Consider the following 14,548-nt stretch of genomic DNA (forward strand, 5'->3'; position numbering starts at 1 on the left):
TGAAGAACAGTACCAAGAGATCGGAAAGAAGGACGTAGACGTCCAACTTCGCGATCAACAGGCTGGATTTCGTAAGGATCGATCGTGTGCAGACCAAATCGCAACTCTACGGATCGTTGTGGAACAATCAAATGAACGAAATCCATCACTCTACACCAACTTCGCTAGAATCAAATGAACCAATAAGAGTAGAGGATAAACATCCATCATCCTCATTGCCAAACATATAATCGAAACAGGTCATAAGTTTGTCTGTGTTTTTCTGTTTGATTGATTGTTACTTGATTGGATGGTGTGAGTATTAAATGAATAATTTGCCTGGTTGTGGTTTTGTTTGTTGATAAACAGATCGATTTGAAAATAGTTTTTATCGTGGAATGAGATGATTGTAAGAATCATTGAATATGATGAAACACGGAAGATTATTTTCATTAATGTTTATATCTCCATGTCTTAAGATACTTTTAGTGGCTTGGCCTCGAGATAGATTCATAGGTTTCTTTTATTAATCACCCTGAGAACCGTTAATAAATAAATTCTAACGGTGTATGAATTCAGAAGGCAATATGTAGCGGCAACTACTTTTTATTAGTTGATAGCACAGATAATAAAGTTACAAGCATATCGAGCGCATTGGAGCAGAGAGGCTAATGCGCGCGAGCAAACAGATGCAGAGACAAATTCATTTAGTACTGTTCGTTTGAATCTTCCCATCGATGTGTTAGGACTGCAACTGGTCAGTATCTAATTGGTATATGTGCATACTGTGCGTATTGCCTATTCACTGTCCATCTCTGCTTACCATGCTTGTGAATTAAGGCTATATCGAGGCAATATATATATATATATATATATATATATATATATATATATAATCTGGTATAGAGTTGATAATAAATATATCTTTGTATATATTAAGTCACGAAACGTCAGAGATACAATTTTTCTACTCATAGAGATATAGCAAAAATATATTCATTGTAATCTGGTTACTTAATACCTATCCAATATGAATATATGTAATAATAGTCCGTAAACCACTCTCAGCAGTTACCATTCATTTATACTTCGTCCAGATATAACACATATACCATCGATCTTCTTCAGTGTTATAAATAAAGATGGCTCTTATGCCTAATCTGTATGTATTTTTTTGTGATTTGTTCTTCATTACTTACTGACATTTGTTTCTCGACGTCTATCCTAAGTACTCAGTAAGAGTGCTGTAATCGACAGTCTCTTGCGTATCTTGATTTCTGGAGTAAACCCATCATTCGACATTATTAATAGTCACCGTTCTGTTCTGAGTAGGACATGAAGCTCCGTTTTCTGCCTCATGGTTGTTCATAAATGCCAACTAAACGTTTCTGAGAATTGTTCCTCTTGTTAATTTGACTGGGAATGATAGGTTGAACATTGGAGATGAAAGATGTTACATTCTTCTCAGAGTTGCTAGAACAGATGTGAGGTTAATGACTTAACGTTATGTTCGGTATTCCATACCAACTGGAGGTTCAGACGAAATTCCTGAAGGAAAAATACTTTGATATATAAATTAAAGGGATCAGTTTTCTACATTTAGAAATTGGATCAAATGAGATCAAGTGTATAATGTTGTAAACTGAGTCCATAATTTTGATATGAAGACGCAACCACATCGTGTCTCATTGATTCCATGATTGTGGAGGTCTGTATTAAGGATGTTTCCCAGTCTCATAGCGCCAGCTATGCTGTCGAGCTAGGTCTGTGATCTCGTTGTCTATACCCTTCCAGTACATACATTTTTAGATGTTACATCAATTTGTGGGGCAGGTGATACAATAATTAAGAATTATATCTGACAGTGTGGTCTGAATTGATTAGAAAGTACCTGACATGCAAACTAACTAACTTCAGTTGTATTATTCATTTTCTTTACTTATACGTTATTTCGCTATAAAAAACTATTGTTCTGGTTAACGGTCTTATCTTCGTTGTCGAATTACCCATAGACTTGAGTTATTAATACGGTCTAGTGAGCTGCTATCACTCGATTACACTTTGAATAATTGCTTAACATTGATCTATCGGTACTCTACTCAATAAATGTGATAGTTGAACATTCATTTATTAGGCAATAAAACTTACAATTCATAAAAGAAAATGTTTACTGACATAACGTAGATTCATTTACTGTACTACTTTTATGAGCGATTTAACACATCACGGTTTTGAAGACCTCAGATTCGCTGGTAATTTAGACTAAGAAAAATTAATGAATTTAAGTTCTGAGAGAAAGTATGTACTACCGGCATCCAAAGTATTTTAGAAGTGCATGGTTTTAAATGGACAACCATCATGTTCAGCATTTCTATACACACATAACAGAACGAAGCATTTAGTAAGGGCTCTCAATGAACTTATCCAAATTAACTCCCTCAGAATCTGTACCTCGGGGTAAATGATTTTCAAAATAGCTGCTAATAAAACGGAAACTACTCTTAAAACGTCCGATGTAACAAGTCTCAAATTGACGCATATTTCAAATCTTCAGTCATGTAAAATGTTAGAACTAGCCACAATATTAGATCGATCTCTTCACAGCTCAATACAGATAAATTCTTCCACCGCACATGTGAACACGAAATGGTCACCAACTGAACATTTCAGTTATTCATACATGTCATCAAACTCAAGTTGATACATGTTACCTACACAACTTTTTACTTCGGCTTTTCTGAATGTACAACTAGCTCCAACAGTTCGAATTATCAGTGTCTTCGTCTATACAAAGGAGAACGAAAAATTTCTCCACGAATCCCATAAATTGTCTGCATAAATAATACAGTTGAAAAAGCATTACAGTCCATGATTTTGATCACTGACTACATATTTAACTTCCTACAGGTTTTGAAGCCGATGTATCATCCATCATCACGCTTCGTCTAGTGGTATCTGTAATGACTACTTCATCGTGACACTAATGTTCGTCTTATTACGTATATAGCTCTAGAAGTGTCGTTCCCACCATACCACTGTTATGAATTTAAAAAGACCGACTCCAATTTGTTGTGATATTATGCCCGGCTCTTATTACGTGATTTAGTCATCAATCGGAATACGACTTTTCCAATCTTAGCACTGTGTCAAACCAATGATGTTCGACCGGTATGAGCAGCCTAGTGTCCTTATTGATCCTTTATCCACCTAGCCCTTCCAGTTTAGTCCAGAACTCCAATAACAGGTTCTGTTATGTGAATCATTTATTTCAAGCATACTTGGTTTATATACCAGACAAACAGACCGCGTCAAACCATAAAATAGAAAATAATATTTGTACAAGATAAAGGCAAAATGTGGCTGTGAACGTGGAAGACAGTAATCAGTAAACTGAGTATAATTTAGGAACAGTAAATCGTATAATACTAACCATAGGTCAAAATGAAGCTTATGATAAGATGAATATAGATATAAATAATTTAGTTATTGAATAGTCATACAATAAGAATATATGTAGAATATTAGTCCATTAATAGGTCCCAGAAGTTGCCCATAATTTCATCTTCACTAGGCTATAACATCCACTGTCTAACGACTCAACTCGTACATGATTGATTTAACACCAACAAGGAGTATTCAGCTAACACAAATCTGTTTGGTGAATATGCTGACAAAATGCAGAGTATGTAGAACAGCAGGAGATTACTGCACTGATACAAATTCTGTTTTACCTAATGGGTGCGAAGCAGTCTGTGAAGGTGCAATACATGCACAGACTACAAATGCTTGATGATGAACAAATTCAGATGGTTGGTTGTGTGGTGAGAAATGTTGAGTTCAGGCTTACAGTGTCGCAGAACAATGTCGAATGTGGTTTAGAGAGTAGGCAAATTAACCTGAGGTGGTTGGCAAACGTGTTACACATGACCAAAATAATTCTGCATATTGTGGATAACTGTATCATTGTTAACGCGCTCAGAAGTATCAATTTGCTTCTTTTTCAAGGGTGAGGTTTCATCTAGTTCACTCAACAGAATGCTTCACTTCTGAAGTCGCTCATCGTTCTTAGCTTCGCGAAGTAAGACATCTCCGAACTCCTTCATCGTCCTTATCTTTGTTTTTATACGACCTAGATCTTTCCATCACGTCATTCCAAACGTAGATTTCAATAATATATTTCAGCCTTATTTCTTCCAACATTTGTCTCACCAACGTTGATGGCACAGATGGCTCAAACACTGGATCCTCGCTTTCCACCTTGTTAAGAAGTATCTGTCTTAATTCTAACAGTCGTTTACGAAGCTCAAGCTGTCTAATCTATAACTCAATGCTTTCTACTTCTGTCTTTTTAGGAATGGCTTCTTCGTCACCCATCCCACGTTTGGTACTTACATAGGGGTCGACTAAGAGATAACTATCCTTTAGGTTTGGTTTCCCATTACCAAAACACAAGATTTGAAGAAGTAAATGAGTTCAACTTGGAAACTTGTAAAATAATATTTTCAGCAATCAAATCATCTGTTTCTTCTGAACTATCCGTACTGTACTTCATTTCCCTGATCCGCATCATTGTCAGACCAAATTAACAGAACCAATTTTATACTAGAGTTGTCTACTGAAGAGATTCAAACCACTTTGAACCAGAGTTGAGAACTGTTGAATCTATCGAAGCGTCTCAATTACCCGATTGCGATACGCGCAAAATCATAGTTCACAAAACAACGATTTGTTTAAAAAGCGGTTCTTTATTGAATAATATACATAAATTAGTTACAAACCTCAACGTGTGAGGTATCTGTGACGTTTACCACATCTGAAGATCTGAAATAAAAAGGGCTTCCTGTTGTAGTAAAAATATAGAATGATTACAACAAATGATAGTGAAAATGACAGCTTTTAGCTGTGTCTGAACTTGGTAACAGTCTATTAACAAGCAAAAACCGAACCAAGAGTAAACTATACGGAAACCGTTGCGTTTAGACAAGGGTTGAACGATTGCGAAAAATTGCGAGCAACTGCTACAATAATTGAGATGCAGTAATTATAGTTATAAATACAATAAATGTTATAAGTATGTGGAAACATTTTAGAATATTACGCGACAAACATTCATTACAACATAGTTGTTGAAATTGCTAGCAATACAACTACTTACTGGCTATTAATAAGTAGTAATAAGTAGTAGTAGTAGTAGTAGTAGTACACAAAAGAGTACTAGGGAAGTGAATAAGGACAATGAACGTAAAATAGACTTAACAATAATACCATAATTTATGTTGTAGTTTCTTTCACATCAACGTATTTTCTATACTCATGTTTGTTTTATTTTGAATGGAATCAACCTGAAGTTAAAGAAAATAATCTGTCTGATAAAACTTCAACCATCCAACTCATATTTCAATAGTGAATTAAATAATGAGGATTATAAATTCACTTGGTATTGTTTGTTTGAATCTTCCCATTGATGTTTAGGACTGCAATTGATCAGTCTCTTATTGGTATATGTGCATACTGTGCTCATTGCCTCGATATAGCCTTAATTCACAAGCCTTATATGCAAAGATGGATATTGGCAAGCAGTGGAATCCAGGACGCGTATTTCGTCCTATTTGTTGAGTATTTTGCCTAAACAACTGCTTATAAATACTTGTACCTTCTTGACGATGGATGTAGTAGCTCTCCACGTTTCAGCTCCGTACGTGGAGAACTACTACATTCATCGTCAACAGGTAAAAGTATTCATAAACAGTTTTCTACGCAAAATATTCAACATTCACTGGCCGGATATTATCAGCAACAGCGTTTTATGGGAGAGCCTTGTGAACTTAATTTTATTCAATGTTGTTTATCGTCTGAATTTTGTATTCCTTTTAGCCGCCAGTCCAATTACTAATGTCATTTCTGTGGCCAGATTTGATGGTGCCTACGATGAATTCGATTCAGATGATTGATTTTTCAACAAGATTTTATAAGAACAGTTTCACTCTCTGACCAAAATAACTCTGTGTTGGTTTTTGAGACAATGGACAACTTGAATGGAGTCAACACAACAATGGTACTGAATACCGAGTGGCCTCAGATAACTTCGATAGAAGCTGGTTGCAGTGTGGCAGATCGTTTACCTGATAGTTATTTTCCGTATTATTTCATGCTTATCATCACTCGACTCCAAACTATGTTCTACATACATTTTGTTCAGTTTTGTTGTTTTTGTCATTTCGACGCCTTTGATTGTTGTCATTCTGTGATTCACTTTGTCCTGTGTGTTCAGTATTCCAGATCGAACAGCCATTGTGTCTATTCTAGTCTCTTCGTTGATATCATCTTACTGATGACTGAAAGATAAACAATTCGTCAGTAGTCCCATTCCTCTCGATTTATCTTCAAGACTAAACAATAGTGACTGATGGTCAATGTTTCATCAATCTTTAGCTACAATCCAACTAAGGACTTTGGTCATCAACAGACAGTGAGGAATTCTCTATGATCATTTCAAGGGAAAATGTGGAGGTGGATTTTCGAAAAGGAGTCAACCAAAGAGTTTATTAACGAAGTAATTGGAGTGTTGTTATTATGATATATCAAAGAGAGCATAGTAAGGAGCCTGGGAGTATCGAATCTGATTAATTCGAATATAAACACTATCCGTAGTGTTGTGAACCGAAGTGGTATTTGTGCTACGTTAATGGTTGGCATTGTGTTGCCACCTTTATTTCAAAATATAAACCATAGTTGTTCACTCCGAAATATCAACAGTTATATTACACATACAACAACAGTGCATTCTCAGTAATATTAGTGAAGATCAGATTTTCACATGGAAAATGATTTCAATTTGATGACGTGTATTCATACAAAGTGAATAATGTGTGTTTTCCACGAGATATTTATTGGTCTCAAAAGGAATCATTCAGGAAAAAATTGATCGAGAACAAATTTGAAACGAACTAGATGTGTGGTTAGCAGTTACATATAACCTTTAGGGTGAGAGTCGACTTTCCACTATTCATTCACTATCAAATTAGACAGAACTGGGAATTTAAGTCGATAAGTTAACTTCAATCTCATGTGGTGTGGTAAGTGTCTACAGAGATGGAGATGTAAACATTAGTGAGAATGATGTTCCGTGTTTCATCATATTCAATGATTCTTACAATCATCTCATTCCACGATGAAAACTATTTTCAAATCGATCTGTTTATCAACAAACAAAACCACAACCAGTCAAATTATTCATTTAATACTCACATCATCCAATCAAGTAACAATTAATCAAACAGAAAGCACAGATACACTGTTAACTCATTCATTCACTCAAATCAGTGTGTACAAAGTGAAATCATATTGTAAATAACACCAAATTGAAAATCATCATATTCTATTAACTGATTTCTAGTCAAATTTGCCACAATACAATCATCAAAATGAACTCCAAATTCTGTCTACACAGTTCACATATGTAAACATTTAAATTTAGTTATCACATTTTATATTCAATAGTTCACATGTTTTATTCCAAAACCATTTTCTGTCTTCCACTTTTTGAGCATATTTTGAAGGTGTTTTCAATGTGCAATTTGAATAGTAACTTCCAGGAATCAAGTTCTCTGTTAGTGCAGTATATAGAGTAGTTTGTGCACCTTTCCACGGGGTTGTAAATGCAGTTCGAATAATTAATCGTAGAATATTCTAAAATTAAGAATTCAGTGATTAATTTTTAATCATTGGATGACATTTTTTTGATTGGTATTACGAAGCTTATTAGATTATCAACTATTGAAAATCAAGATTTAGTGGAAAGTAACTATGACACAAATCATTATGTTTTGTGTTATCGGAGGTTTTGTAAGCAAAAGACCCTAGACTATCGCCTTATGTGGTCGTCATCTGCTTTCGTAGGATATGCGTTACAACTGACCTGTTCGACTCTCGACTCCTTCCTGTTGTGCTGAGATGTTTACAGTAGAGTAATCACTGAATAGTGGTCGACGTCATGTCCGTTTATTCAATTTTTTTTTAACCGAATACTATCTATGAAGTTGTGCTGCAGTCACTAATCATTTAGCGACTAACGATCTTACTCCGAAGTGAGAAATTGATAAAAATAATAATAATAATAATAGTAATAATAATAATGGTGAAATATATATACTATTAATTTTGCATAAACTCTATCAACTAATCCCGCTAATAGAAACTTAGATATTAGCAGTTGGATGTGGAGATATTTGAGGAACGTCTATTTCAAACATTCGTTTACTCAAACAATTATTGATATGGCAGATTCGAAACGAAGTGCAAAGGGCAAGCGTGCCGATTCCAATTGATAAAATGTGACTCACTATTCATATTCAGACAAAGAATTAGCTTAAGACCATTGATAACTAAAGTGAGTGATAAACACATATACATTCACATAAAAGCAGTCAAGATTATTAGTGAATAACTAACTATTTTTAAATATATGTGATTAATGAATCAAAGAGAATAAATTAATTAGTCTGTACAAAAGCCAGACTAACCCATGTAGGTATGATTTAGTACAAGATGCTACAGTGTATGTTGTCCAAAATTTATTGTCAATTCCCCTCAAATACATCTCAAGTAAGTTCACGTTATATGGAGTCAGTCAGAATAGAGACCGTCATGCAACTTGATTGGTCGAATATGATTAGGCCTATGGATTGTATAAAAATGGCACTGAGTTGTGAAACTCAGAAAACGGTCAATTGTAAGTCATAACATTAATTTTTAACTTCTACAATGTATATTTATAGAAACTAGTTAGTGATAGAAGTTTGTTATTAGACGTTTCAATAAACTATTGTGTGGGATTTCTAACTGAAGTAATAACAATTGTTAGTAATTTTCTCTAGATTTCTGAACAACGTTATTATTTTGACATTTCTTAAGGTTAAATTGATGCAATTCATTTGGCTTGCATACATTTCTTTAGGTATTGATTGAGCTGATAAGAGATCCATGGATCTGCTTAAGTTTTCCAAGTGGAATATTACAACTTACTGAAAAAATCGGAAAGAAATAGTCGTCGAGACTATAGTTTATTGACGAACCAATCATTTTTAAGATAACAGGTCTTGAATTTTGTCTCGAAATTCAATCACTCATTTGATTAAATATCACTTTGGCAATATAGCTGATGTTAGTTGGTGATGTAAACCGTAAAATCTAATTCCTAACCCTAACGTACACCTGTAAATCCTAATCCTAATTTCTCACACTAAACTGTAACTCGTATTTAACCCTAGTAAGTAGATGAACATTCTAAGGTAATTTTAGTGTTGCTCATAAGTCATCCACAAATTATGGTCTCATCAAACAGTCTTTCCCCTACTACAATGTTTTCTGACTTCCCAGTCTCTAATAAACTGTAGGGACAGATCAAAATTGTTCATTCGTTATCTATTATTCTACGTCATTTATGATATAGTAATTTCATGTGATTACATAACAAACAGTGAGTATACTTCACATTAATGATATCTCTCAGTTATAATAAATGATTTTCATGATCAGAGTTTTATTTCCACTTTCATTTTAGAAGTTTTTTTAATCATTGTTTTTCGTTGTATACAGCGTTGAAATATGTCAAGTTAAACTGCGTTTATTGATCCATCAGTACAAACGAGATTTTCTCATAGTTGAAATCATGATTCAATTGAAGCTAGATCACCATGGGAAACATGGAAGCACTGAACGGCCGTTCCGTCCTATCGCGGACTCCTCAGTAGTGCGTATCAACCATCCCGCCCCACGAGATCCGAACCCAGGACCTACCAGTCTCGCGCCAACTTCAACCAATCCACGAAGTTTGAGCAACCGTTCACCAATTGTCTTTAGTGAGTTGATATCTCACAACAGACGTGGTTGAACTCCAGTGGTCACTGCTTCTCACTAGAACTCCAGAAAATATCTCTTGAAGTCAGTCACTAGTGAGCATATGATTATAATCAGAATGGGTTTTGTGGAGATTTCAGTATTTTCATAGTTGAAACCATGAGTCAAATGAAGTTAGATCACCATGGAAAAGCTGGAAGTAAATTATGGTAAACTGCAGATTAAATCAACTAATCTATATGATGATAATTCAGACCAATAAGTGTTTATTTATAAGTATACCTTAAATGTAAACAAGATTATTTACTATATGACATTGATCACCTAATGAGTTTTGTATCGTAGCATTCATCATTATCAAGTCACTATGTGTAAAATAATGTCATCATGAATAAAAATCTTATGCTATAGGTTTGAGATGTTTAACTGTGTGGACTTTGTTCACTTATCATTTCTTTCATTATGATGAAAATAATCATTGGCAGTATCCACAATAAGTTCAGAGAACTTCTAGTTCTTTGTTTACTTTGCAAAATAATTATGAATAAATGCTTCGGCATAAAATGAACTCCAATCATTTATGATGATTGAATATTGCGATAGACAAAAGGTATATTTCTAGAGATTCTATATAATGTAACAATAGTCCTAATTACTGATATGAATATTTAACATTATATAACACTAAAATAAGTAAATCAAACCGATGGAAAACTTGTCATATCCCTCATCACTTCAGTATTGACAATTCCAGGATGTAGACTAACAGCCACTACACCACAATCTTTCAAACGTTCACTTAATTCAATAGCATGTATCACATTTGCCAATTTAGATGTGCTATATGCATTTAATGCATCATAGGTTTTTTGATCATATTGCAAATCTGGTTTGATAATGCGACCTCTTTCATGAATCATGGAGGAAACATTTATTATTCGTGATGATGCAGCATTCTTTAACAATGGTAACAACAATTCTGTCAATAGAAATGGTCCAAAATAATTCACTCCCATAGTCATTTCAAAACCATCTTCAGTTGTTGTATAGTTTTGTAGTATGAGTCCAGCATTATTGATGAGAAAATCGATTTTATTGTATTTACTTTTGATTCTATCAGCAAATTCTCTGATTGATTTCAATGAAGCTAAATCAAGCTGTTCAATTAACAACTGGAATGCGATAAGAAATAATATCAAATGTAGAAAATTAGTTTGTGACGTTAAAATTATCAAAATATCCGATACGTTCAGTTAAAATAAGACACCGAAAACAAATTACCATGAATCAACGATAGTAAGAATCACGAGGGGGTTTTGTGGAGATTTTAGTAATTTTATATAGTTAAGATCATGAGTCGATTGAAGCTAGACCACCATGGGAAACCTGTAAGCATTGGACTGTCTAACTTCAAATCTCGCGAGGCGGGATCGTGGATTCGCACTGCTGAGGAGTGAGTCTCACAATAGGACGAAACGGTCGTCCAGTGCATCCAGGTTTTCCATGGTGGTCTAGCTTCAATTGTCTAATGATCATAACTATATAAGATAATAAGAATGCTGATCACACAGTTAATAACCACAAACAAAACAATTGTTGCGTAATAACAAACTGTAACGGTATTCGAAATAGCTCGAAAATTTATCGAAATTAAACTTTCCAAATGTTTTACAGGTAATAGATTATGTAATATATGATTAAGAAAAATTCATATCCACAAGAATTAAAAAAGGAAATATGAAATGAATGGAGAAAAGCCACTAAGTCTTGCCTAATCTCTCTGTTTAAATTTAGAAACAAAACAGCTCATTACTTGGAATATTTTAACCTTTCTATTGTGGAACAGATGAAAGATTTAATGGTGTACGATAAACTACTCTGCACCTTAATCTCCATCTTTCAGATTTTAATGTATAAATGTATATAATATAATAGTAAGGTGATAAGATATATACTGACTTTAGTAAACGTTTTGCTTACTATGAAAGGAGGTGACTACTTGATAATATTATAAGAAAAGCAATTGTAATTAGTAACTGTACACTCAAGTAGGAAATTTAAGTAATTCATTTTATGGTAGGTTGCTTGAATTTAGACTTGGACATCATTGAATACCGACTTAGTAATCAAGAGGTTAACCATTCGTGAAAGAGAAAGAAAGTCCTGAATATAATTTTCGGCTACGAAAACAAGAATCGACACTTATGAGTAGTTCCACAATAAGATGAAACAAAAGTCTAATACTAACAGTTTTTCAATGATCATTTAACATGGATTGCTTCGTGATATCAATCAAGTTAATTTTTTTATTGTTCATGAAACAGCTACTATATGATAAAAACTGTTTGCATATGATGACATTTTTCTAGACATAACATTCCTTATTGTCAGATGTCATTGGTTATTTATTACTTGCATTTGACGTTTTAGTATGAGGGTTTATTATTCTAATTTCCGATTTGATGGAACAATCATTCAGAGGGTCTCATTCAAACAACATTTTTAATGATCTCTAATTTCTTCTATGATGTACCATTCAGCCCAACTTGCATGACACCTTATGATGCTAAAAAGTGTAATTGCACTAAAACAAGGCTATGTTATTTCCAAATAACCTTCTACTACTCAATAGATCGTGTCAGTTCAATAGAGTGTTATAAATAGAAGAACAAGTTATTGTTACTTATGTATTCAAAAATTGGAATCGAAAGCCGAATATAAACCTAAACATGATTAACTGTTGTTTCTTCTTATACTGATCGATATTACTAGATGAAATGATGTTAAAATGACAAAACGTAGTCAGCTTATCGATAACCGTTTTGAGATTTCCATATGGTATTTTAAGAAAAACAATCAACTCAGAGTACACTAGGAAATAAATATACAATTCTTTTACCTAGATCTCTGTAATATGGGTCTTTGAGGACAGGCTGATGGTTTAGATATTATATCTTAAAAGTAATTTTAAAAGTTGAAATTATGAGCCGATTTAGGCTAGAGCACCATTGAAAAACTGGAAGCACTGGATGGCCGTTTCGTCCTGTATGCTCACTGTTGAGAAGTATTATACTAGAACGAAACGGCCGTCCAGTAATTCCACGTTTCACTAGTGGTCTAGCTTAAATCAACTCATGAGTTCAACCATTAAAATGACTTAAACATCCATAAACCCCCATTACGATATTAAAAGTGATTTACCTAAAGACCATACTCATGTAACTGTTACACAAAAATGAATATAATAGAAATGAATTCATCTTATGATCTAGCTGGACATGATATTTAACTCTCACTATAACGATATCTCAGTAGATGGTGCTATTCAGTTACTAGCTAGTTCGTTGACGCGTATTACTGAGGATTCTCAAGCTATTGTCCGGTTTTAATGATTGACGGAGACTATTTATGAATTTCTCAACCTCAAAAAATGGATATAACTTAAGAATAATATGCTAAAGTCAATGATAGCATACCTGATCTGACTCGATGTGCTTTAAAGATGACTTCACTCGACTACATGCAACATCAGTTTCTTCACTTTTCGCATTATTCTCACCATACATTTCCAACAGACGAGTTCTAGCTTCGTTGGCTCGTTCCATATTTCTACATGCCATAATGATTGTTGCACCACGACGAGCTAATTCACTGGCTGTATAAAAACCGATTCCAGTGTTACATCCTGTCACAATTGCTATTTTTCCATCCAATCGTTTGTTGATAATACATAATTTTCTCCATGAACCAATTGTCTCTTTCATTATCTTGGGCATGGTTGAGTGATTTCGATGTTGAGTTTATGTTTAATGTATGATGCGTGAATTGTACACGAATTTAAACTGAATCGAATGTAATATCTAACCAATCATATTGACTCAATGATAACAGACATATACTAAAGGCATTTGTTTAGTTGAGCTACTTATCTGTTTATAATTATATCTTTTATTAGTTAGATCTTATCCTTTTAAATACGATTTTGGTAGGTTCAGATTTATTCATCAAATACATGAAACTAATATTTAAATGATATTATCAAGCAACTGGTTTCAGTGGGAAATGTATTATATCAGAAGTGATAGTAATATTCTGAATTATTCTCAGCTACAATTTTCCAGTTCAGTACACTTTATTCTACATTTACCGTATTAGTGAAACAAAATTAAAGAAATAATTTGTCAGTTATTCCAAATGATGAATTCTTCGCTGTCATATCTCAATGTTTGGAATTGTATTTATCTGTAGTCTAACACGGTTACAATTATAATCAATAGACCTAATTACTTCAAATAGATTCAGTCAAGTTAAATAATTGTTGAGCTAAGTGTTTAGATGGAGATCCTGTGAAAAGCTTCAGCTATTCACCTTTTCTTTATAACTACAAAGACGTTTATGCATCCTTTTTATATTTTATAGTTGAAATCATGAGTCAATAGAAGCTGGACCACCATGGAAAACCTGGAAGCACTGGACAGCCGTTTCGTCCCATTGTGGAACTCCTCAGCAGTGTGAATCCACAACCCCGCCTCACAAGATTCCGACCCAGGACCTATCAGTCTCAAGTGCTGGCGCTTAACCTCTAGACCACTGAAGATAATGGTAGATGGTTGCTCAATTCCGTGGGTTGGTTGAAGTTAGACATGAACACCGTTGGGTGCCGGCTTAGTGGTTCAAAGGTTAAGGGCTGATAGGTCCCGGGTCCGGATCT

The 14,548-nt window shown here is 34.1% G+C and overlaps 1 protein-coding gene across 1 annotated transcript; it reads right to left on the reverse strand.

Annotated features, from left to right (window-relative positions):
* Positions 1-7,452: 7,452 nt before the first annotated feature.
* On the reverse strand, positions 7,453-13,613 carry Smp_139700 (putative retinal dehydrogenase; the record flags this gene model as incomplete). The annotated part of the gene is made up of 3 exons (XM_018790084.1): positions 7,453-7,668; positions 10,542-11,009; positions 13,314-13,613. 3 exons carry the CDS (start codon positions 13,611-13,613, stop codon positions 7,453-7,455), a joined length of 984 nt encoding a protein of 327 aa, XP_018655463.1.
* Positions 13,614-14,548: the final 935 nt, after the last annotated feature.

Source organism: Schistosoma mansoni, chromosome W (genome assembly GCF_000237925.1).
Source record: "Schistosoma mansoni strain Puerto Rico chromosome W, complete genome".
NCBI lineage: Eukaryota > Metazoa > Platyhelminthes > Trematoda > Strigeidida > Schistosomatidae > Schistosoma > Schistosoma mansoni.